Consider the following 25,154-nt stretch of genomic DNA (forward strand, 5'->3'; position numbering starts at 1 on the left):
ATGCCGTTTGGAACCATATATGATCATTATTTGTTGTCATAAATGTTCGTGGTAGGCTTGAGTTAATTAAATCGGTGCAAGTTGTAAACCGGCAAATTGATCGTTTAAAGGCAAATTGGATGGTTCCACCCACCCAATTGGACTCCCGGAGGGTATTAGGGACCATGGTAAACATTTCGGCAATTTTTATTTTTTGGCGAAAAAAGTCAAAAAATTTAAAAATTGAAGGCCAATATGCACGCTTTTTGTGAAATTTTAGAGGTTTCGGGGCCCGGTGTAGAAAGTCTTGATATTTTAGGAGATACATATCGGGGTCATATTATTCCGTTTGGAACCATATATGATCATTATATGTTGTCATAAATGTTCGTAGTAGGCTTGAATTAATGAAATCCGTGCAAGTTATAAACCGGTAAATTGGTTGTTTAAAAGAAAATTGGATGGTTCCACCAATCCAATTGGACTCCTGGAGGATATTAGGGATCATGGTAAACTTTTCGGAAATTTTAATTTCCGGGCGAAAAAAAATTCAAAAATTTTCAAATTGAAGGCTAATATCCACGCTTTTTAAGAAATTTTGGAGGATTCGGGGCCCGGAGTCAAAAAATCTTGAAATTTTAGGGGATGCATCTCGGGGTCATATAATGCCGTTTGGAACCATATATGATCATTATTTGTTGTCATAAATGTTCGTGGTAGGTTAGAGTTAATGAAATCGGTGCAAGTTGTAAACCGGTAGATTGGCCGTTTAAAGGCAAATTGGATGGTTTCAATCACCCAATTGGACTCTCGGAGGTCATTAGGAACCATGACAAACATTTCGGTAATTTTTATTTCTAGGCGAAAAAAGTCAAGAATTCCAAAATTAAAGGCTAATATCCATGCTTTTGGAACAAATTTTGGAGGTTTCAGTGCCTGGTATCGAATAGCCTTGAGATTCTAGGGAATACATCTCGGGGTCATATAATGTCGTTTGGAACCATATATGATCATTATTTGTTGTCATAAATGTTCGTGATAGGCTTGAGTTAATGAAATCGGTTCAAGTGGTAAACCGGTAATTGGCCGTTTAAAGGCAAATTGGATCGTTCCACCCACCGAATCGAACTACCGGAGGATATTAGGGATCATGATAAACATTTCGACAATTTTTATTTTCGATCGAAAAAAGGTGATTTTTTTTAAAATTAAGGGCTAATTTTCACACTTTTTGAGAAATTCTGGAGATTTTAAGGCCCGGTGTCGCAAAGTATTGGGATTTTAGGGAATACATCTGCGGGTTATATAATGCCGTTTGGAACCATACATGATCATTATATATTGACATAGATGTTCATGGTAGGCTTGATTTAATGAAATCGTTGCTAGTTGTAAACCGGTACATTGGTCTTTTAAAGGCAAATTGGATGGTTTCACCCACCCAATTGGTCTCCCGGAGGGTATTAGGCACCATGGTAAACATTTCGACAATTTTTATTTCCGTGCGTAAAAAAAGTTTAAAAATTCCAAAATTGTAGGCTAATATCCACGTTTTTTGAGAAATTTTGGATGTTTCAAGGCCCAGTGTCGAAAAGTCTTGAAATTCTATGGGATACATCTCGAGGTCATATAATGCCGTTTGAAACCATATATGATCATAATTTGTTGTCATAAATGTTCGTGGTAGGCTTGAATTAATAATGAAATTGGTGCAAGTTGTAAATCGGTAAATTGGTCGTTTAAAGGTAAATTGGATGGATACACTCACCCAATTGGACTCCTAGAGGGTACTAGGGACCATGGTAAATATTTTGTCCATTTTTAATTTCGGGCGAAAAAATTCAAAAAATTGCAAAATTAAAGGCTTAAATCCACGCTTTTTGAGAAATTTTGTAGGTTTCGGAGCACGGTGTCAAAAAGCCTTGAGATTTTAGGGAATTGATATGTCTAGTTTATATAGTGTTTTATCCCCGCCCCGTGGTCGTTATTAGTAGTGTTTTTGGCTCTTTCGGGCCACTTTTATTACTAATTTGTGTGTTCTAGTGTTTTCGTAGTTTTAGTTGTATTTTACAGGAAATTGCACTCTTGGAGCATTTTCCCGGACTTTATTGGATCGACTACGGAAGGTAGAAGGACACGACCACTTTTGGAGCCCAAGATCGGTGAGAGCCGGTGATTAAGGGCTCGGTAATTGGGATCACGAGGCATTTGGGCCATGTATTCGAGACCCGAGAGGAAATATGGATTGGGCCGAGAAATTTAGCCCAATCGAAGTCCAAGCCTCGAAGAAGAAGACCGGGCCCGATCGGGCAAGCATACGCCCGATCGGGCGGATGAGCGCAAAGGCACTCTCAAGGGAGAGGCGCGCCCGATCGGGTGAGCATAGGCTCGATCGGGCGCGGCACATTAGTATAGGCGTTGTGAAAAAGGCGAGCCCGAACGGGCGGCCCTTCGCCCGATCGGGCGCGTGTTTTCCTAGAGTCTGATTAGTTTAGTTTTAATTCGTGTTTTAGGAAAGGTTTAAATACGATTTGTACGGAATTAGGACTTATCTCTTTTCTTAGACTTTCTCTCTCTACTTAGTTTTCTCTCTCTCTTAATCTCTCTCTAAACCTTTGTTCTTAATTATTTTCATTAATTCCAGATTTATTTTGGTAACGATTTTTTTTCCCTTAATCTTAGTTATTTATTTTATTCTTATCACCATGATTTATTTTATTACTTTGATTAGTTTAGTTTTTAATATGTGTGAGTAGTTTAATTTCTAGGGTTTATGGGGATCTAATAAATAATATGATGGGGTAAATTATTGTTGTTGATTATCAATGCTAGATTAATTTCCTATTGATTGATTTAATGCTCTGTGACTAGATTAGGCCTATCTTTTATGCATGAGTTTGACAATATTGATTCAAGAATCGAGAGATGAGAATTAATGTTTAGGTCTAGTTTCAATAGGCAAGTTAATTTATAAATGGTTAAGTCAAGATTCGAGAGATGAGATTTAATACCGGTAAATTAATTGTGTGATTGTAATACGTAGCGAGAGCCCTTTACAATTTGGTTAATTGATGCATTGATGATTGACTATTATTGATTATTGGTATTGCATGATAATTTTTTATTGGATTGTTTTAATGTTTTACAATTGCGGCTTGTAAAAGTATAGCAATATTAAATTGATGAATCGAGCAGATGTTAATTTGATATTAAAGGCTATTTTCAATAAGAACTTAGATCTAGTAAATTACGAGAGCCTGTTAGATCTATGTTGATTAATAAATTGCGAGAGCCTGTTAATCATGTTATTTATGCGATGTCAATGATTGATTACTATGTTTTACCCTGGAGTATTATTTATTGGTGAACCTATGCCCTAGATCCTTTCATATATTGTTTTCTTCCCATTCTCAACCTTAGTAGTTTAATCTTTTACTTAATTATAAATATTGGTTACTTAAATAATTTAGATTATAATATTTAATTAGGAGTAAAAAGACTTATTTCCTTGTGGAGATCGACCCTACTTCCCTATCTACCTTAGTTAGTGATTTAGGTAATTATTTTTGATTAGGGGATACGACTTTACCCTGTCAGGAATACATCTCGGGGTCATATAATGCCGTTTGTAACCATATATGATCATTATATGTTGTCATAAAATTTTGTGGTAGGCTTGAATTAATGAAATAGGTGCAAGTTGTAAACCGGTAAATTGGTCGTTTAAAAGCAAATTGGATGGTTCCACCCACCCAATTGGAATCCCGAAGGATATTAGGGACCATGGTAAATATTTTGGCAATTTTTATTTATGGGCGTAAAAAGGTCAAAAAATTTCAATATTGAAGGCTAATAATATGCACGCTTTTTGAGAAATTTTAGAGGTTTCGTGGCCCGGTGTAGAAAAGTCTTGATATTTTAGGGGATACATCTCGGGGTCATATAATGTCGTTTGGAACCATAAATGATCAGTATATGTTGTATAAATGTTCGTTGTAGGCTTGAATTAATGAAATCCGTGCAAGTTGTAAAACGGTAAATTGGCCGTTTAAAGGCAAATGGGATGGTTCCACCAACCCAATTGGACTCCCGGAGAATATTAGGGACCATGGTAAATATTTCGGCAATTTTTATTTCCGAGCGTAAAAAAGTCAAAAAAATTCCAAAATTGAATACATATCCATGCTTTTTGAGAAATTTGGAGGTTTCGGGGTCCGGTTTCAAAAAGTTTTCAAATTCTTGGGGATACATCTCTGGGTCATAAAATGCCGATTGGAACCATATATGATCATCATTTGTTGTCATAAATGTTCGTGGTAGGCTTTAGTTAATGAAATCGGTGCAAGTTGTAAACCGGTAAATTGGTCGTTTAAAGGCAAATTGGATGGTTCCACCCACTCATTGGGACTCCCGGACGGTATTAGGGACCATGGTAAACATTTCGACAATTTTTATTTCCAGCCGAAAAAGAAAGTCAAAATTTTCAAAATTAAAGGCTAATGTTCACGCTTTTTGAGAAATTTTGGAGGCTTCGGCGGCAGATGTTGAAAAGTCTTGAAATTTTAGGGAATACATCTCGAGGTCATATAATGTCGTTTGAAACCATATATGATCATTATTTGTTGTCATAAATTTTCGTGGTAGGCTTGAGTTAATGAAATTGATGCAGGTTGTAAACAGGTAAATTGGGTTGAATTTGGGGTCATGTTAATAGCAAGTCGGGTTGATTTCGGGTCGGGTTTGTAACAGGTTGGGTTAAATTCGGGTCAGGTTAGGAACGGGTCGGGTTGAATTCAGATCTGGTTAGTAACAAGTTGGGTTAAATTCGGGTTTTGACGGGTTAAAACGGGTTTTTGTAAATTTTGATTTAAGTCGAGTTCGTTTCAGGTCAATAATTTACGGGTTACATTCAGATCGGGTCATATCCTGGTCTGTTCATGTTCGGGTTCGGGTCTCACATACTCGGGTCAACTCGGGTCTAAGGTTGTTTCAGGTCGGGTTTGAGTCACCTTTTTTCGAGTTCAGATGAGTCAGTTAATAATCGGGTTTGAGTCGGTATTTCGGGTCAGGTCAACTTTTGACAGCTGTAATCATAATAACAATGTAATCTATTTTGTACATTTAACTAGTAAATAAAAAGGAAAATTTTCACAAATAATTACTCGTAAAAAAATCCCTAGACCGAGACTCTTAATTCAGACTCTACCACGTCAGCTTTCCACTAAGTTTAAATTATTTTTTAATTATAAGACTCATATCAGACTTTCTCCACTTTTAATACATTATCTCAAGACTCACTTTAGATTTACTATTTATATATCTATTTCTTTTATATAAATCAACAACTTTTTTGAGCTGATGAGTTGCCAGCTCTTTATTGGCCAACAAAAAAAAATCAGATTGCTTTTTGTAAATTTGTAGGGTCTTAAGATGAGTTTTAGAATCCAAAACTCATCTCAAGACTCTCCCCATAGTTTTGCACCACTTGATTGCAAAAACTATATAGTCTGGTATGTGAGTCTTGAGTTAAGACTCCACTCAAGACTCACCGATAAACTCACCCTTAGTCTAAATTGGTATAACGAAAGACATAAACAACATTGCCACTTTTAGATTTTATTTCTTTTCATTAATGTTCTTCGTCGTTTTAGTCTTCCATCGAATGTGAAGATGTTTAATCCATCAAAAGTTTGATAATTAAAATTAAAATGTTCAGATTAGATCTCTATCATACTTTCTTGCTTGTTGATTTCTTATTTATTATATAAAAAAAAAAAAAAAAAACCATGTATAATCAACGTCTTCTGCACCCTTTAAAATTTAACCACTACAATGCTTATACTTCAAAGTCTTCTTTTTTTTTTACCAATTGTTGATAAGAATATGTAACACCCACATAATTTACTAGCTCAACGAGGTTGAATACATGTAAATATGTCATTGAACAGTGTAGATAAAGAAGAGGTTGAATTTCAAAGGTCGAAACGATGAAGAGAAAGGGTGGTAAAAAACTCAAAATAGGAGACGGTGAAATTGTAAATTATTGAATTGTCTTTGACACCAGCCAACACCAAAACTGATAAAACGGAAACTCATAAAACACTAATAAATGCAAACTTGTTTGAAACACAGAAATACAATACCAAAGCAATGGTCATCAAATTGCTCCCTTGACTAATGTACTCAATATCAAGATCAAGTTCACAATTACTCAATTTACTCCAAGTACATGTCAATGACAACTGCAAACTACAGAGTTCAAAGTAACATAATTCATTGCCAGCATAAACGCATAACTTAGGTTTATTCTACTGCAGCAGATACTAAAATCATCTGCTGCTGAAGCCACCGCCAACTTTTGCCAGGAGTTACATAGAATCTACCTCAAACTAAACAGAATACATAAGATGTGAGCGATATGTGCCCATTAAGGAAGAGATTGTGAATCCTATGCCAGAATACCAACAATTAAGGAAAGTATTCTTCAATCTGCCAAACAAGGATATTGGGTTTAACCTAATTACGCCTATTGCCAAACCTCTAAATCTTGGTCTTGGGGTCTCTCTATAAACAAGCCAAACCACTATAACCACAAACGAGATCAGCAAACCTTAGCTTTTGCATCACTAGGATACTGTCAGTGTGCCAACTACATGGCACGGTACACATTATTCCCATAACCCTGCCCCTGCCCCTGCCCCTGCCCCTGCCCTTGCCCCCGCCCCCTTCCAACATAACCGTAGCCATAACCCCTCCCGTAATAACCACCTCGTGATCTTCCACCACCGGGTCCTCGCCCACCTCGAAATCCCCTGTTTCTTGGGAAATTGCCAAACGTCTGCATGGATGAACACCGAGATTACAATTAGAAGTAAAACTCTGCATCAGAGAAGGAAAAAAAAAAAAAAAGAAAAAAAAAAAAAAGAAAACCTAGTCGTCCAGCAAAACAACCACAAGCATATGAATTATACAAATACATCAACCTCAAGCAATTTAAAAAGCTGGGGAGTATCCAAAGGACTAACACCACCCAACAATGATCTGCCAAGGTTTGGGAAGGTCCAGATATATGCTTCCGTACAAGCCCCAACCAATACAGACTATACAATATAGATCATATACACCCCACCCTCCACCCCACATGTTTTACAGCAATATGATCATTGTACAACAATAAACAAAGAGGGCAAGATCCATACCTCAGTATCTAGCCTCATTTGATCAGAAAACCGAGTCCTTCCATTACGAGATTCGCGATCAAGTGCATTGCAAGACAGGGTGTCAAAGAAATCGTCCTTCTTATAAACAGGCTACATCACAAAAATCAGTCAAGACATCAGAACTCGATATTAGTCATAGAAGGAAAACAGAATAAAATACGACACGGGAAGATAAAGCACCTTTGAATCATTTTGTAGCACATCAACATCATCTTCATCTTGATCCTCTAACCCATCATCAGCCTTCGATTTATTCTTACCCAGATGCCCCCACACCTCATCTTTCTTGAATTTCTCATTCATTGCCTCGAAATCAAAGTCTTCAGTGAAGTTGGCCACAGGACGAGAAAACTGCAAGAGCAGGCAAAGAATGGCAGTCAATTTACAAAGCTTTTGAATAATTAGCTATCTTGCTTGCTTTTCTCACCTTAATTAGGTATAGGAGCTAGGAAAGGCAGGATAATATTAGTAAAGAATAAAACATACATTTGATGAGGGAAGAAAGAAGATTTCAAAGCAAAAAATATCATACACAACTATTAGATTAATATTGCCCAAAAACTTAGTAATAGCCATTCTTTTCAATTACTTAAGAGAAAAATTTACAAGATAATCTCTCTACTGGACCATCACATGATAAAAAATTAATAAATGTAACTACTAAAAGTCTAAAAGCATACAGGATAAATCCAACTGCACTGGCTAAATAAGAACAAAACTGGGTTTAAAGTCATTTAACATGTACACATTAATAGTTGGGTTTAATATGATTTGGTGGCAAATCATGGGTGAATATTCCAATTAATTTTTCCTAAATTTAAATTTCTGACTGAGCCATCCCAACAATGGAGTTACACTACCAATTTACAGCCAAGGATATGTTCAATTCTGCTTATTTATAAATGCTTAATTAAGAAATGATCAGACCAGTGGAATTAATAAATCATCAAATTTCAGATATTTGGAAAGTACACATAGATACAAAAACCTAATGACATCTCATTAGATAATATTTAATGTTAAGGATTAGGGTATATATAAGGTCAAGTCAAATCCAGAGATCACATCAAATCAAAACTTCCTATGGAGGAAACAAAGATATAATTTCCAAACTTTACACACATACTTCTATTTCTCAAAAGACAAAAGGTGAAGTGTTAAACAAGCATACAGAATATGACCACCTTCACTCAAGTAGGATTCAAAAACAAAATGCATTGTAAGTGCTGTAAGAGGTAAGTGTTACCTCATTTCCTCCTCTTCTTCCTCCACGGCCACCCCGATTGACATAACGAGTTTGAGAAGGAAACCCATTTACCTATAGAAAAAGAGGCATCGAGCAGCTAAAGCATTAGCAAGTTTGCATACAAATCACAAGCACTTTTAAAGCAATATAGAGACTACTCTGCAGCTAATGATAAGAACGAAACAAGGAAAGAAAATTATGAACAGCGGTGAGAGTAACAGAACATCAAAAACTTACCTTTGAATTTGATGGTGAGGGAAGCGGCAAAAGTGGTGCCTGAGCTTCTGCTGTTCCTGGAGCATTCCCTGCTGTTGATGAAATTGTAGATGGTTGTGGTGATGACACCAAAGCAGGTACCTGAACCACTTCAACATCCTTCTGCTCTGTTTGTGCACTCTGGGATACGGTGGGTCCAGGTTGTAAAAATTGGCCTGGAGTCACCAGTGCAGGTGAAGTGGACTTCCCCCCAGCAGCAGATAGGGATTCAGAAAAGCTGTTGAAGGGCATAGTAGCAGTAGACATAGGTTTTGCCTGATTAGGGATCAACGGTCCAACAGTGCTTTTATCCAACACATTAGATGTGACAGGTGGCACAAGAGGCGAGTTAGTACTCTGGGATGATACAGCTTGAGCAGGAACCAAGGAGGGCATCCTATTAGTTGAGGAGTCTTGAGCTACCACAGAAGACTGATCAGGAAGCACATTGGATTGCATAGACACAGTGCTGCTAACAATAGGCTGTAGCAACAGAGGGGGAAAGTCCACGGATTGCGAATCTGGTATGTTGGAAGCTCCAGTGGGTATAGATGAATTCATTATCGGATACTGAATGGGTTGTTGAGCTCCAGCGGGTAGAGGCTGCATTGAGGGTGGCATTGAAAAACCTTGACCAGGTCGAACCAATGGCTGTTGTTGTGCCTGTTGGGAGCCTGAGGGTCCATAATATCCTTGATAATACATCGGCACAGAGATACCATTGACATTAGTTGTGGGTGGATTTGAAGGATTCCATTGAGCCAAAATTCCTCCAGGTGGATACATGGGGACACTGTTCTGATATGTAGTTATTGGAACTCCAGGCTGTGACATTTGGTTACTAAAATCTGACAAGGATCCAGCAGCAGAAGGAACAGAAGCAGTAGGAATACTTGAAGATGCAGTTGGAGTGGTATAGTGAGACTGTCCCAAGGAAGAAAATGTTATTCATAGCGTGTGCCATTTTAAGTATGTGCATGCTCAAATTTCAGTATAAGGAAAAATCTAGTTTTCAATTGAATTGCATGGAACTAACAATTTAAATATGTGCATACTCAAATTTCAGTACAAGGAAATATCTATTTTTCAATTGAATTGCATGGAGTAGATGTCAATGTAGTGTCATCATTCGACAGCCATGCAAATTTGGAACATAGTAATAAAAGATCAAAAGGTGCAAAATGAGATGTCATCCAGAAATCATTTTCATATTTAACAGGAATCTCAGCATTAGAAGCAATTTGATTGAAGAAACTGACAGCAGGATGATGAACAGATATCAAGACAATCCAAAAAAGATTCAGATACCAAGGAATACCTTTCAGCAGATCACTTAAGGAAATATAACCCACAGGAAACTACGATATTGCACATAATACATAATATATCTACAGTGAAGATTTCTAATTAGACAAAACTGAGAAAACAAGCAAAAAATAGCATTAACTTAGTATTAAGAGACAAGAAGATTCACAAATAAATGTCAAACATTAACCCAACATACTCCTCTTCTTAATCTAGAACACAATACTTGATTAAAGCTTATAAAGGGATATCTTGACATAGTTCCTACTTCATTAAAATATGACCTGAGATTACTTGCGCTTGGACTTCTATAAGATTGTATTGACCAATTACCTGTATGATAGCTGGATCGCTATGAACTGGCGGAGCAGTCTGTACGGGTGGGGAAGATTTGACCTGCAAGTCCTGTACGAAAAGGAAAAAAAAATGTAAAATTATTCAGCTTTACAATAATATCTTCGGAAATCTTTCCAACAATATTTATAAAAAAAAAAAAAAAAAACAGTGCAAAATTACAAATGGCATGGTGCAAGGACAATGAGCTGAGGGGAAATTAAGGTGCCAAAAAAATTCTTCTACAAAATGTCTTACTAGAGTACAACATTGGAGAATAACTATACACTGTTTCCAATTCAGTATAAGATGACTTGACTGAAGGAAATGACAACTTAATGTATGCGTTACTTAATACCAGGCACCAAAAAGGAAAAATCTTTGCAATACAAGTAGTAGGTAAATGAAGTGCAATATAGTCAATGGATCAAGACTATAAGATGGCACATATTGATATATCATACAAATTACAAACTCAAGACACTCAGAAAGCAGCAAAAAATAACAAAGTATATAACATAATACGAGGTTGAAGGACAATTGTTGTTTACAAGATAATAGAATAGTTTCCCGTCCAAGAGTTTCAAGTTTCAAGCAAGGTTAAGTTTACCTTGATATCACTTCCTCTAAATACTATATATTCATAAACTTTGTCACTTGCAGGAACTTGTTGACCATCCTTTCTGCGACCTTCTGTTCCAAAAGATCGAACTGCAAAAATTATCATTATCAGGATCTTAATTTTTCAAGCAATGATAAACTTCTGTTAAGCACTAAGAAGCAAGTTATACTTAACTACATTCTAAAATGAACTCCAACTATTCATTGGACAACTTTTGGAAAAGAAACCGTACCAAATTAATGAGTAACATACCAAGATGAAGCACATTTGCAAAAATATCTGTCTATTTATTGAAGACATCTCAACAAGAAGATGAGCAACTTTAATTTACCATGTTGCAATTTGCAGGCATTGCAGCTGATAGACACGAGAAAAATGTCCATAATTGACAATAATTTCAATGAACAAGATTACTTGTAAGCAGAAAATTCTAAATCTCCAACTCCTTCCACCAATAAACCATTTTTCATTTGGTAACTAAAAAGAATCATAATGCAGCATAAAAAATTCTGACTTAGGTAGCTTTACGCAATTCCAGAGAAAACAGATATATAACCAACGATAAAACAGGTGGACATGGACAGTCACGTGACATCACTCTTTTGCTCGACATCTCAGAGAGAATTTCTTACTTCTACTAATCACCAGAGTCATCCAATTAAACAAATCATTCAAGTCTAAAATCACACCGCATTACCTTTGAAGAAGCATCAACTTTAAAGCATGTTAAGAGGAATCAATTTTTAAATTTAAAGCACAAGCCTACAATATATAGCAAACTTTAACCAACACATGATCTACAACTCTACTACGTAACATCCCTGCTGGGCCAATAGGTTGTTATAACGGACATGAGGAGTGAGAAGACAGAAAAACAACGAAACGCAAATTTCCGATAAATGATGCAGAAGCAGCTAACTACTCTGTCAAATCAAAGATACAAACAGCCAAGAGCCCAGGGCATCTAAAAACACGGTAAAGTAGTGAAAAACCCTCCATCTTTTTCCTTTTTTTTTTTTAAAAAAAACACGGAAATTTCAGTGTCAGGTCATAATTAATTTTAAAATGGAAACAAACCTAGGAGAAAGCCCCATCCTAGATTCAATAGGTGAGCAATTCACAAGCCTTTCAAAGGTGCTAACCAAACTTCTTGTGTAAAGAGCAGCCTCTAGACCATTTCATCAGGAGTTATGGTAAGGAAAGGCATGGAAAGGAAGCCACTTTCTAGCTCTAGCTTTTGGTTTCATCAATTGTGTGGAGCAAGATGAAAATAAGAGAGCGGCAATCAGGTAATCTTTATAATAACTTCAATTCCTTCCCGAACTGATGCATTTTCTTATGGAAACAAAGCTAATAACTTAAATTCACTTAATTTCTTCAAATTCTTTCAATTCCAAGATTTCCAACCATTTTAACCAACTAACATCGCTACCTCCCTTCCATTTATCTCTCCTCCGTTCTCTCCTTTCAAACTGACCAACCAACTTCTCTTCCTATCTTTCCCTCCCATCCCCTCCTCTTCCTTTCCTTTCTAATCTATTATCTTTTTAATCCAAATAAAAACTAGTTAAGCTAAGCTCTGTCAAAAGTTCCACCTAAACCAAAGCGAACGCCATATCAGACCGGAATAGTTGGAATGCCTCTCGAGGCTTACCATATCAGACCGAATAGGTGGAATGCTTCTAAAGTAAGCTTCGGAGACCTGGACCTTATAACAAAAGAATCTTATCCTTCAAATTAGAGGCGCAACCATCAAACAACAAATCCAAATAATCAAACTTTCGAATTTATGTAATCGTAACATTAAACACTTGAAAATCTTAGCAAAGAACAGAAACACAACAATTAAAAAAAAAAAATCTACATCTTCAAATTTCCTCAAGTACAAAGAACTCATGTCCTATAACATTTAATCAAATCCTAGTATTCAACCTCAATATCAAAATATTCATCCTTAACCCTAACATCAAATAAACAAAACCTAACCAACTAACAATCAATCAATTCAACAAAAACAAATGAAAATCAACGCCAAAAAAAACCTAAAAAATCGAAAAAAACAAATCGCAAGAAACTAAAAGAGTTTAATACCATTGCGAAGACCGATGCTAGCTTCATCGGTATTGATATTGAAGAGAATGCCTTCGTATCGGATTTCAGACTTGGAAGTTAAGCTAATCAAACTGCCGAGATAAGAATCTGCGGAACCAGTAGCAGCAGATCTAGAAGCTTCGGCCGCCATTGTTGTTCGCTACTATCGAACACTGGAAGCGAGGAGAGAGAGTGAGAGAAAAAGATTGTTGATTGATTGATTGAATTAATTTTTTGATTTTCTGGATTTGTGAATTTTGTTTTCGGAGAAAAATGGGATGAGGGAGACAAACCCTATATGTCTCTTTCGATGTTTGGAAAATTAAGGAGACTATTTCTTCTTTGGGTTGAAGATTCATTTTATAAGGATTTTCTTGACTTTTTTATGATTTTTTTTTAAGAGTAATTAATAATTGCATGGATAATAGGTTTTTTTTTTTCTTAATTATTGGATTTTTTTTATTATTACTATTACACTTAAGTCTTCAGCTTATTTTCAATTTAATTAAGCTCAAATCAATTCAGTTCCTAATTTCCTTCTCTCATAAAATATTTAGTTCAATTCCGTTCAGTAAATCTGAACAAACCCTAAGTTTGTAACAATAACTTTTAAGCGGGTTATTTGTGGGAAAATACTTTTTACAAAAAAATGACACATTAGGATCTCAAAATATATTTTTGTCGGGTGGAGTCTTTGCTCAGATTTACAATCATTGACTCACTTTCTGACGTTTACATGCAAAACATGTGTGTTATCAAACGTCTTGATTGTCTCCCTTTCTTCTTTGCGGCCACCCTATTTGCCATCTCACTACCATTTCATTGCCATTCAATCATATTCCCAATTCCCATCACCATCTTACTTAACATCATGCATAAGGAATTAAACGCGGGGAAGGAAGCTAAAGAGGGTTGTTTGGGACTTTGAGGTGTTGTCCTTACTAGGTCTATGTGGTAGAAATAATGGAGAAGATAGCACAAGAGGGAGAGTGATAGACTTATAGTGAAGAAATGAAAAGCAATAATGTGGTAGGTTATGGTGGTTTAACCGTTTAAGGGGTATGTAAGCATAATGGTAAGGTGATTGTGTGAGTTGGTAGCGTGGCTATCACAAACCCTTTGTGGTGGCTTGAGATCGATGGTGATGGTTAGGTGGTAAAAATGGTGGTTAGTGTTGGTATAGTAGCTATTAAATGGTGGGGGTACAAGGCTAGGGATGGCGGGCATGGTGGATGACTGGATGGGAAAGAAAAAGGAAAAATATGAAGTTATATGGTAAAACTACGATGGTTTTGGCTGGAAAGTATAGGTCAATGACCAAAAAAAAAAAAAAAAAAAAAAAATCATATTACGACTTACAAGTATGGTATTTTTTGAGTCTTACAAAATTTTCTTTTAAATTATACTTTTACATTCCCTTCGTATTTAATTAATTATTTCCGTTCCTTTAGCGATCATATTTAAATAGTTGCTCAATTTTCTTTTTTGAAAACTTTTAACAATATTTACTATTTTCTTCTTCATTAGAGGTCGGTTATCTCATCATATTTTAATGCGCGTATTTACACCCACTTTCGTTTTTTCAAATTTTTATATTTTTCAATCTACCACACTTTAATAATAAATTAATGCTTTTCTAAATTCCTCTTTTAAGGCCCCGTTCTATTCACCTTTTTTTTGCCGAACTGAAATTATTTTTACTGAAACAAAATTATATTTGCTAAACTTAAATTATTTTTACCGAACTTAAATTAATATTATTGAACTGAATTTTTTTTGCTGAACTCAAAAAAAATTTTTATACTAAACTGAACTTAATTTTACTGAACTGTACTTATTTTAACTGAACTGAAATTATTTTTACTTAATATTAATTTTTTTAAGGTGAAGAGAACAGGCTTAACACAGTGTTCAAAAGACTTGGATCAATTATTTAAACCCGAAGGAAATACTGTATACACCGTATAAAAAATCCACTTCTTGTTAGGTCAATACGAGTACACTTCTACTATAAGTATACAAGTACTTGTACACACTTTAGATTTGGCGGTCTTATTTGATACGGAGTACAATATCTATTTGCCCTAGAATTTCCCCCAATTCCTCAAAACTTGGGTTTCAATTTTTTTTCTTGATTTTAATTTCTCATCGCCTTTTCTTAATTCTTTCATGAATTGAAATTTTTATACCAATTTGATTTGTCGCTGTGCTTCGCGTTATGTGATCATGGCGAGTATTCACTATTCTCCCGCTTTCAATTTGTCGGAAGACGGAAAATTAGGGTTTTGTCGCCCCGAATCGGATCCCCAATTCAATTGGCGCAACAATCCAAATATTGATTCGTATCGTGAACTCGTTAGAAACAGAATGTTGGTGATGTTTCCCTTTTTTCTTTTTCCATTCCAATTTTTTGCTATAATTTTAACTCCAATTTAGGTATTATTATTATTATTGTTGAATTTCATTTATGATCATAGTTATGATATGATTATATATAAGCATATTGGAGATCAACTGGGTCTTTTTTTTAATATTCTGAATTAATGAAAGTGATTGAATTACACTATTAATTAATTTTTTGTAAAGGTGCTGTTTTTATGTTAAGGTGTTAGATGGCATGTTTCTGGGATTTGGGCGGGAAATTTTCCTTTTGAGGATATGCTTTTATCTGGGAATGGGGTGGTACTATCTTCAGTGTTCTAGTGGGGTGATTTGTTTAAGGAATCTTAACTAAATGTTAGCATCAGGGTAATTGATTGCCAAACTCGAATCATTGTGGGTAATCTGTTGTTTAAGGAATCTTAACTTAATGTTATGATTGAGGTAATTGATTACCGAACTCGAATCATCGTGTATAGAGTGCTATCGGCCTATTTGGTAAATGGTAATAAATGGTGGTAAACTGGTAATGGGAATGAGTCAATGTCCACTCTCATGATAATGATAGATCACCACATATTATTTTGTTCTTCACAAATTTCCATTACCATTTAAGGATGTTATTGGACATTTATGAAGTAAAACACAAGTTTGGATATGTGATTACATTACTATGGAGATTAGGATAAATCTTGCTGGCCTAATTACACGCAATCCTATTCCCATTACCGCTTTTTACAAATGGCTACCAAATGGGTCATGCAAGTAGTTTTTAGCACTGAGGTAATTGATCGTAAAACTTGAATTATCTCATACAGAGTACTACAAGTAGTATATATGGTGTATTTGGAATAACTTAATCATCTTTGAGAGCTTTACCTTTCCTTTTAAACAGGGCTGTGAAATATTTCTTCTATTGATTTTTTTTTTTGTTTTCCATTTTTAAAGCCAGGTGTTTCTTGCCCAATATGCATTTCAGCAGTATGCGTTACAAATCCCTTTTGTTGCTGCCAGTCTGGAAAATCAAATCTTCATGGATGCTCTTTCCGAGGTCTACTGTCTTTATCTTTCTTTTTTCTTTTATTTTCTTGAACTTTTAATAGTTTACTGTGTTGATTGACTAGTATTGTAGTATTTGCACTACTTTTTTTCATGAAATTTAATCATCTTTGCATTGTGAACTGAGGATAGCTTGTGCTTTATTTTTCTTGCCCAAAAGTGTTCTTACGTATTGATCTTAAAAATTTACTGCATTTGGAAATTGGTTTTAGTGGATTAAATCTGAATGTCTGTCTTTTAGTGAAAATGTATTGATTTTTCCCCTTCCATTGTAGTTTATTAAGAGTAACATTTATTTGTTTCAGAATGACTACCTGGATCAACAGAATTTTCTTGATCGCCTTATGAAGGTAATTAAACGGAGTTGGGAGTCCGGTCAGCATGAAGCAATGCATACCACTACATCACTACCAAAAAATGTTTCTGCTTCAACCCTTGCAACGAAAAATATTTTTTGCAAAAACATTGATAAGCCACACCGTGATAAATATGTTAGTGATGATGCTTGCTTTAAGTCGGATCATGCACCAGAGCTTTTAGCTGATGTACCCAGGAGTAGGATATATGGTAATGAATCTAGTTGTTGTATAGATTAAAATAATAATAATATTATTTCTTTTATGTCTTAGTGTTGGGCATGTGTTTTTTGCAGGATCACAAAAATGTATATTGGATGCCAATGTGTGGCAACCTGAGCTGGTGCTACCTAATAATTATTCTTCTGGGATGGGTTTTTTTAATGCTGATTCTGGTGATAGTGAAATTACCTATACTGGAAGTGGGTTGCAGTATGATTCTGAGGCATCCTTTGAGAGTCATTGCAATCAATACCAGAACTCTGCCAAAGGTGTGCTTTCTTTTCTTTTCTTTTTTTTTCACCCTCTTTTTAATTTATTATTTATTTATTTTTTAACGTATCTACCTCAGTAGCTGTAAATCATCCTCTCTGTCGCTTGCAATCTTTTATAACGGGGCTTTTCATATTGGTTGTTGTCTTCACTACCCACAACTACTTTCTGAATTGTTCTCGCTCTCTCTTGCTGAAGTATTCATTTTGTTATACTACAAAGAAAGTGATGAGTTGTAGTAATATAGCATCAGTGTTCTTTAGCTAGATATATTGATAGACTGAACTAAACATCTTCATTTTTTGGCTGCATTGATATGGTATTGTTTGAGGTGATTTTGAAATCTTTCAGCACGGTGGTATCTTCATTCTTACCACCGTGCTGAGTGTTTTTTCTGGACAATTCTTGTCATAGGATTTTAATTAGCTTTACTCTTTTCCAAGTTGTGATTTGATCTTGCTCATGTGCTTCATCAAGAATAAGATAATGAGCATAGAAACTATGGGAAGAACTCTGTTCCTTTGTATGTAATGAATGAAATTGGTTTTTCTTTGTCTGACTTGTCTCTTTGGTTCATAAGGTGAAACGAATTTCAACATCTTTAGTGACCAGAATGATCCTTCTTTGTATTCACCTGCTACGGTGAGGGAGAACTTGAAATTTGAAGTGTCCACTGTCTCTGATGGTTTGCATATGCGACAGCCAGTTCTGGGACCCCTGCAGTTTAATCAACCGCTCCTACATTGTGATGGACACTTTACGGAGATTAAAACTGTTGGAAGCTTACCAGTGCAAAATAGAAATTTGTATACCTCTCCGCGCGCCACATCAACCCCTAGAGATACACAGCAGCTTTCTAAGCAGACAGAGAATCTCAACATCCTATACAGTTATATTAATTACAAAAAAGATGGGCATAAAGTTCCCTTTTTGGAATACATACATTCACTGAAGTGCAAAGATGGCTGTGAATGTGAGACATATAGGGGGTTGCTTACACATTACGACAGTTGTGGCTCTGCTGACTGTGATACTTGTGGATCTGCTGCAAAGGGTTTTATACAATCTGGATTAAGAAATCAAGGAAATGGCTTTGTTAGGCTGACACATGGTAATGATTCTGGCAAGAGAGTCCGTGCTAACACTTCTGAAGACTTTATATACTCTGCAAAATTAAGGAAGTTGGATTCGTCTCCTAGACGTGATTCACCATGTGATGTTTCTGCATTAAGTGAGGAGCCATTCAGTCCTTCAGGACCTTTGAACTTTGAGCAACTGTCTAAATCCCCAGTAATGGCTACTCCTGTTAACCCAGGGGAAAATGCTTATATTACCACTAGTCATACTGATGATGTTTTAAGAATTAGTGAATCTGACAACAGTCATCTGGACGATGCTCTGGGATTTAAATATGGGGATGCTATCATTCCTTCTGAAGGCCCGTCTTTTGATTGTTCGCAGAAGGTTGAAAGAGTCTCTTGTCATATTGATGATGCTGCAAGAATAAGTCTACAAGGTAATGTCACCATTGCCTTGTATGATACTCGTGGAAGTAACTCTGGTGATGCTACTAATTTTGCCGATCATCCATCTGCTGATTCCTGTCAGAAGGAGATTGAACCTGTAGTCAATGAACTCAAAGATACAGTTCCTGACCCTGGTTGTGATTTGCCATCTGATTATGTTCCATACCTGTTTGAAGACAAGTCTATTGCTCAAAGGGTAGAGTTTATACCACGGAGTGATTCAGAAGAAATTCATCAGACAGCTGGTTCTAGGACTTGGATGAAGGGATTTAAGTCTGGGGATGCTATCATTCCTTCTGAAGGCCCGTCTTCTAATTGTTCGCAGAAGGTTGAAAGAGCCTCTTGTCATATTGATGATGCTGCAAGAATTAGTCAACAAGGCAATGGTGCCACTGCCTTGTATGATACTTGTGGAAGTAAATCTGATAATGCTACCAATTTTGCCGACGATCCATCTGCTTATTCCTATCAGAAGGAGATCGAACCTGTAGTCGATGAACTCAAAGATACAGTTTCTGACCCTGGTTGTGATTTGCCATCTGATTATGTTCCAAACCTGTTTGAAGACAAGCCTATTGCTCAGAAGGTAGAGTTTATCCCACGGAGTGATTCAAAAGAAATTCATCAGATAGCTGGTCCTAGGACTCGGATGAAGTCAGAAAAACAAAAGGTGGATGGCATCAGTTTAATTGACTTTTTCACGCCTGAGGAAATCAAACGACATTTGTCTAGTCTCAAGCAGAGAGATGATCAGGTAATTCCCCTTTTTCATTAGATATATATCCAAAGTAGGCATTATAGCTGTAATCCAGGCTGTCTCTCAGTGAAAACCTTTTTGAAAAAAAAAAAAAAAATTCTCGTAGGGGCAATTTTTTTGTACCTTCAAGAGGTTTTGCTGGTGTTGTGCTGTTGTCTAATTGATGGTATTTATATTTTATATTTTTGATATCCAAGTCCTTTGTTTTCGATGTATTATTAGGTGTAGCACAATAATCTGCAATTATAGTCCTTAATATTTGGACTAATTTGTTTGTAATGCTTCTCCAGGCTCAGCTATTACAACTTGGATTGAAAAGTTTTTGGTTCATGTTGTTTAAACAAAGGTTTTGGCCATCCCATAGTGGAACCAATTTAAAATTCTATGATGTTCTAGACTGTTTCTATTGATTATGTAATTTATCTTGAAACTCTCATGTAGGATAAAGATGCTCATATGTATGACTGATGATTGGAGTGCTATAAATTCTATTTTGATCCGTTTCCCATCATAATAAAGTTTTTAATTTCATGGACATTAATAATCATGTTGCAGTGTATGGTTTTTTCCGTACAATTCTGGTAACTCCTTTTTTCTTTATCCAATGGGGTGCTTGACTAGATGAGTATTGGAGTTAAATGTACAATAGGAATCCCATTTCCATAAAATTTAATATTATTTAACTTTCCTCCTTTCTCTTTATATTGTTGTTACCTCTTCAAGGTTTTTTCTTCTCTTGACCATTCAATTATGACTTTGCCAGCTGATGATGCACTTATTTTGTAGGGCATAGCTGGAAAAATGGCTGAAAATGGAGCAAGCTGTTCACTCAGTGAAAACTTCTGCCAGCTATGTGCTTTGCCTCAGCTTGCATTTTCACCAATGCCGCTGTATTGTTTATTCTGCGGGGCACGTATAAAGAACCATGCAACATATTACGCCACAATCGATAAAACCTCTGATCAATTATGCTTTTGCACCACATGCTATAACAAGTGTCACCGTGGTACTTTCACATTATATGGGTTGTCTATATCTAAGTCCAATCTCAAGACCCAAAAGAATGATTTGGTGACTGTAGAATCGGTGAGATATACTGCTTTATTGTGTTAACTATTTTTTGTTCTTGTTTTTTTTTGTATTTTATTATTACAGCTCATGCATATGGCTTTGATCTTGTAGTGGGTTCAATGTGATAGATGTGAAGGATGGCAACACCAGATATGTGCCCTCTTTAATGATAAAAAAGACTTAGGAGGTGATTCAGAGTATCTTTGTCCAAAGTGCTACTTAGAAGACCTAGAATTTGAGGGGCTAATGCCTTTGCCACGTTCTTCTTCTTTGGATGCACATCACCTTCCTCAAACTTTGCTTAGTGATCATCTTGAGCAACGACTCTTTGGACGTCTTAAGCAAGAGAGAGAAAACAGGGCAAAAGCTGCAGGAAAGAATCCTGAAGAGGTAAGATGTTAGGCTTCGTTTATCTGACAATTTTAGTTTGCTGGTTGTCTATGTGGTGGGTTCTGTCTTTTGTTCATGTGTTCCACTTACACATATATATATGTATATTTAAAATTAACTGTCAACTTCTGTAATTTATATGATAGGTGCCATGTCCTGCTGATCTTGCTGTAAGGGTGGTATCATCTGTTGACAAAAGACTGAAAGTGAAGCAACAATTTTTGGACATATTTCCTGAAAATGGTTACCCTGCAGAGTTTCCTTACAGATCAAAAGTAAGCTTAATTGCATCTGAATTATCTGTTGTATAGGAGTGACGAGTGAACTTTCTTCTGGTGGATACTACTTTTGGAAATTATTGTTAGCTCTGGTAACAATTAGAGTTTGAAAGGTTTATGTTATGCATGTGCAGTCATGACTCTGAGCTTTTAATGAGTTTTAAGTATGAAGTGGCTCTTTCCAGTTCTCTACTATGAGAGTTTATTCATTGAATCATGTGTGATTTTTATAATATTTCCATCCCAGGTTATTCTTTTATTTCAAAGGATTGAAGGTGTAGATGTGTGCCTTTTTGCCATGTATGTCCAAGAGTTTGGATCAGCCTGCAGCCTACCAAATCAAAGATGCGTCTATATATCATATCTTGATTCTGTCAAGTATTTTAGGCCTGAGACAAAAACTCTGAAAGGAGAAGCTCTTCGAACTTTTGTTTATCATGAAATTTTGGTATATTTCTACGACTGATTTTTTTTTATTTTTTTTCCTTTCTAATCTTGTTGTCTTTTTTATAATCTAAAGAGAATAATAACTGGAGATAATTTCATAATTGTCTGGCATTGTCTATTCTTTTTCTTAGATTGGATACCTTGATTATTGCAAGAAACGAGGCTTTGCCACCTGCTATATATGGGCTTGTCCACCTGTGAAGGGAGAAGACTACATTCTATACTGTCATCCAGAGACGCAAAAAACCCCCAAACCTGACAAGCTGCGGCTATGGTATACCTTTAATATATATATTTTTTGACAATGACATGTGTTATGATATTATTAGCTTTCTCATTTTCTCATTTCTCATTCTAGCAATTCTACTACGTATATTTTTTTCCCCCCTCTACTTACAAAATTCATGATTATTTATTTTCATTCAATTTCATTATATCCTCATGTTCATACAATTCTTGTGCTGATTTTTGGGTTGATTTAACTATTGTTTTATTGTATTTCTTCTTTTTTTCAATTACTTTGATCATGGTTATAGGTACTTACTGAATTGATTTTTGTACCAAATCAGGTATCAGTCAATGCTAAAGAAAGCAACAGAAGAAAAGATTGTAGTGAATTTTTCAAATTTATATGAGAAGTTCTTTGTGCCTACTGGGGAAAGGAAGACCAAAGTTACAGCAGCCAGGTTGCCTTACTTTGATGGTGATTATTGGTCTAGTGTTGTTGAGAGTATGATTAAGAAGATTGATTTAGAAAGTGGAGGAGACCCTGAAAAGCAGCTCAAAAAGAAGTGGAGGAGCGTGAAAGCTTTTGGACATAGTAACCCTTCAGCTAATGATGTGAAAGACGTCTTGTTGATGCAAGCAGTAAGTTTGCTCTCTCAAATTTGTAATTTTATGTGAATGTAGCTTTCTGAATTAGCGGTGAAGGGGTGAAATTTATGTCATTTTGTGAGGACAGTAACCATATAAGATTGGTATCTCTTCCTGTGTTCTTCCTTTTCTTTCCCGGATGACAATATGTCATGTGTAACTTTCAGAAATTACGTGGGTGAGGATGTGTTGAGAGACTGAATTGATGTTCTTAGTAATAAATGAATTTTTACTGTTGTTCATCATCTTCTTCTACTGTCCTTTAATGAATTTTGTTTGCTATTTTCTCGCAGCTTGGACATATTATATCATCAGCAAAGGAAGACTTCATTATTGTGAACTTGCAATCCGTCTGTATAAACTGCCATGAAATCATATTATCAGGGCAAAGGTGGTTTTGTAATCAGTGCAAAAATTATCAGCTATGTGCAAGGTAATTATCGTTAAGTTTGGATGAAATATGCAATATATAGATAGAATTTTCATGCTGAGATTATGACATGGACATCCCTCTCTTTCTTGACTTGCTAATTGAGTTAGAAAATCGGCTACCTATTTTCTGTTAGACTTAAGAACTGTGGTGCGTTTTACATATCTTAATTTTTGATTAGCAGATGCCATGATGTGACTGAATTAGTTGGACCAGGAGACACCCACATATCTAGTGGTGGTCAGAGACATGCTCTCTCTCAGGTATCATTTTAGTTCATCTCCTACCTCATAGGCCTATAATACTCTCTTTTCAACAATCTAAACCAATTTTAAAGAAAAAATTGAATTACGCATTGAGTTTTACTAGAAACTGTACATTTGAAGTGAAAATTAAATCTTTAGGCAACTATGTAAATGTTATGGCTTTTGTTTTTTCAGGAAGTGGTGAATGATGTACCAACTGATACAGAAGACAATGATGCCATAATGGACAACTGTTTTCTAGAAAACAGACATGCTCTTTTGAGTTTCTGTCAAGGAAATCACTATCAGTTTGACTCACTTCGTCGTGCAAAGCACTCCTCTATGATGATTCTGTATTATCTCCACTATCCGAATGGGTCTGTTGCTGGGATTTCCTGCAATTTATGCCTCAAGGAGACAGGTGCTGATCAAAGATGGGTGTGTGAGACATGCCCAGAATTTAATGTTTGTAGCTCATGCTATGATAGACATGGTGCTAATTGTCACAATCATACATTGATTATTTGTTTGGTAAGAACTTAGAAGTGCTCACTCGTATTATTTTTTGTTCTATATTTCCAGTAGATGGGCAGCCTGTTGGTTTAATTTGTTTTAAGTTGTGCTGTAAAGTTGTACTTGTTGAATATACATGTTATAGATCAATCTTCAATAGGACCTGAATTTGGTAATGAATCTCTTGGGAACAAGTTTTTGTACATTTCATTCCTTTCCTACTATATGCTGACATTGCAAACTGGCAATGCAGGTCAAACAGCTGCTTGATGTTCTACTGCATGCATCTCAGTGTCATACTACAGTGAATCTTCCCTGTTCTTATCCAAATTGTTCGATTCTTAGGAGACTCTTTTCCCATGCACATGCATGTAATATTCGAATAGCTGGTGGGTGTCGGCATTGTAAGAAGACGTGGTTTATTCTGTTGATGCATTCTCGAAGGTGTAAAGATCCGAGTTGCAACATCCCTAGATGCATGTATGTTTCACTTCAGTTGTTATTTGTTATAAATTTCTCTTGAACTAGCAGGTCTGAAGTAAAACAATATTTTGATTGCTGTTTCAGGGATTTGAAGAATCATGAAAAAATGCTTGAATCATAACGTGTCTCCCAGTCAGTGTTATAAGCTGATTATAATTTCTCATGTACAGCACCTTTTTTAGATTTGTCGTCAGAGCAGAAAACTGGTTGTAGATTCTTTCAGTGAGAGGCAATTGTACAGGTAGATAGCAGCAGGAGTCTTTCAGAATCGAACTTTTTTTTTCAGAATCAAACTTAGATAGTCATTCAGAAATAATGAGAATTCCGGGGCAAAAATTATTTCTGTTCCTAGGATGGGAAGCTTTGTATAGGATAAAGAAAAAAAAAAATATTTATGATTTTAGTGTTATCCCCATGCTCGGTGTAGCAAGTCCCTTTTGTGTTGCTATAATAAAATCCCAAGCTTAAATTTTTGAAGTGATTTTGTTTTAGCTTAGAAATTCTTTTTGGTTAAGAGAATATTAGCATTTTGGTAACTACAATTGTAAGATTCACATTAAGGGTATTTGCCGTGTTATGTCTTATGTATCATGGTTTTCTGAGTAAATTTCATATGATTGCTACTTGTATTATTCTTGTGAGGCTCCAGCATTTTTGTGCACTAAAATGTATGGGGGGGTTATTTCTATTTTATAAATATTTTTTAATTAATATGGTTAATTTTGATAAGAACCTCACATCTACTGATTTACTCTTAAATCTTTACCTAGTCCTACTCAATCGATCCTTGGTGTAATCTTTAGA

General features: G+C 35.7%; 2 protein-coding genes across 2 annotated transcripts; one reads left to right on the forward strand and one right to left on the reverse strand.

The window, feature by feature from the left end:
- Positions 1–6,056: 6,056 nt before the first annotated feature.
- LOC145642314 (protein decapping 5-like) lies at positions 6,057–13,356 on the reverse strand. Its single transcript, XM_081693445.1, has 8 exons — positions 13,052–13,356; positions 10,949–11,049; positions 10,339–10,410; positions 8,683–9,624; positions 8,446–8,517; positions 7,380–7,550; positions 7,179–7,289; positions 6,057–6,817 (listed from the first exon to the last, which is right to left on the reverse strand). The coding sequence occupies exons 1-8, from the start codon at positions 13,200–13,202 to the stop codon at positions 6,629–6,631; spliced, it is 1,809 nt and encodes a 602-aa protein (XP_081549571.1). The 5' UTR covers positions 13,203–13,356; the 3' UTR covers positions 6,057–6,628.
- Positions 13,357–15,102: 1,746 nt separating this feature from the next.
- On the forward strand, positions 15,103–24,827 carry LOC145642315 (histone acetyltransferase HAC1-like). The gene is made up of 16 exons (XM_081693447.1): positions 15,103–15,420; positions 16,379–16,481; positions 16,795–17,056; positions 17,142–17,336; positions 17,918–19,617; positions 20,407–20,706; positions 20,803–21,081; positions 21,228–21,356; positions 21,607–21,807; positions 21,938–22,080; positions 22,376–22,673; positions 22,973–23,112; positions 23,294–23,372; positions 23,550–23,885; positions 24,121–24,347; positions 24,435–24,827. The coding sequence occupies exons 1-16, from the start codon at positions 15,278–15,280 to the stop codon at positions 24,469–24,471; spliced, it is 4,572 nt and encodes a 1,523-aa protein (XP_081549573.1). The 5' UTR covers positions 15,103–15,277; the 3' UTR covers positions 24,472–24,827.
- Positions 24,828–25,154: the final 327 nt, after the last annotated feature.

This window comes from Chenopodium album, chromosome 8 (genome assembly GCF_948465745.1).
Source record: "Chenopodium album chromosome 8, dcCheAlbu1.1, whole genome shotgun sequence".
NCBI lineage: Eukaryota > Viridiplantae > Streptophyta > Magnoliopsida > Caryophyllales > Amaranthaceae > Chenopodium > Chenopodium album.

Coding starts and splice junctions, on each gene's coding strand:
- LOC145642314 (XM_081693445.1), bottom strand. CDS start 13,202: ATGGCGGCCGAAGCTTCTAGATCTGCTGCTACTGGTTCCGCAGATTCT. Junction 7,290..7,379: donor TGCTACAAAATGATTCAAAG/GTGCTTTATCTT, acceptor TTTGTGATGTAG/CCTGTTTATAAGAAGGACGA. Junction 6,818..7,178: donor AAATGAGGCTAGATACTGAG/GTATGGATCTTG, acceptor TCATCCATGCAG/ACGTTTGGCAATTTCCCAAG.
- LOC145642315 (XM_081693447.1), top strand. CDS start 15,278: ATGGCGAGTATTCACTATTCTCCCGCTTTCAATTTGTCGGAAGACGGA. Junction 17,337..17,917: donor ATACCAGAACTCTGCCAAAG/GTGTGCTTTCTT, acceptor TTGGTTCATAAG/GTGAAACGAATTTCAACATC. Junction 22,081..22,375: donor CCTGACAAGCTGCGGCTATG/GTATACCTTTAA, acceptor GTACCAAATCAG/GTATCAGTCAATGCTAAAGA.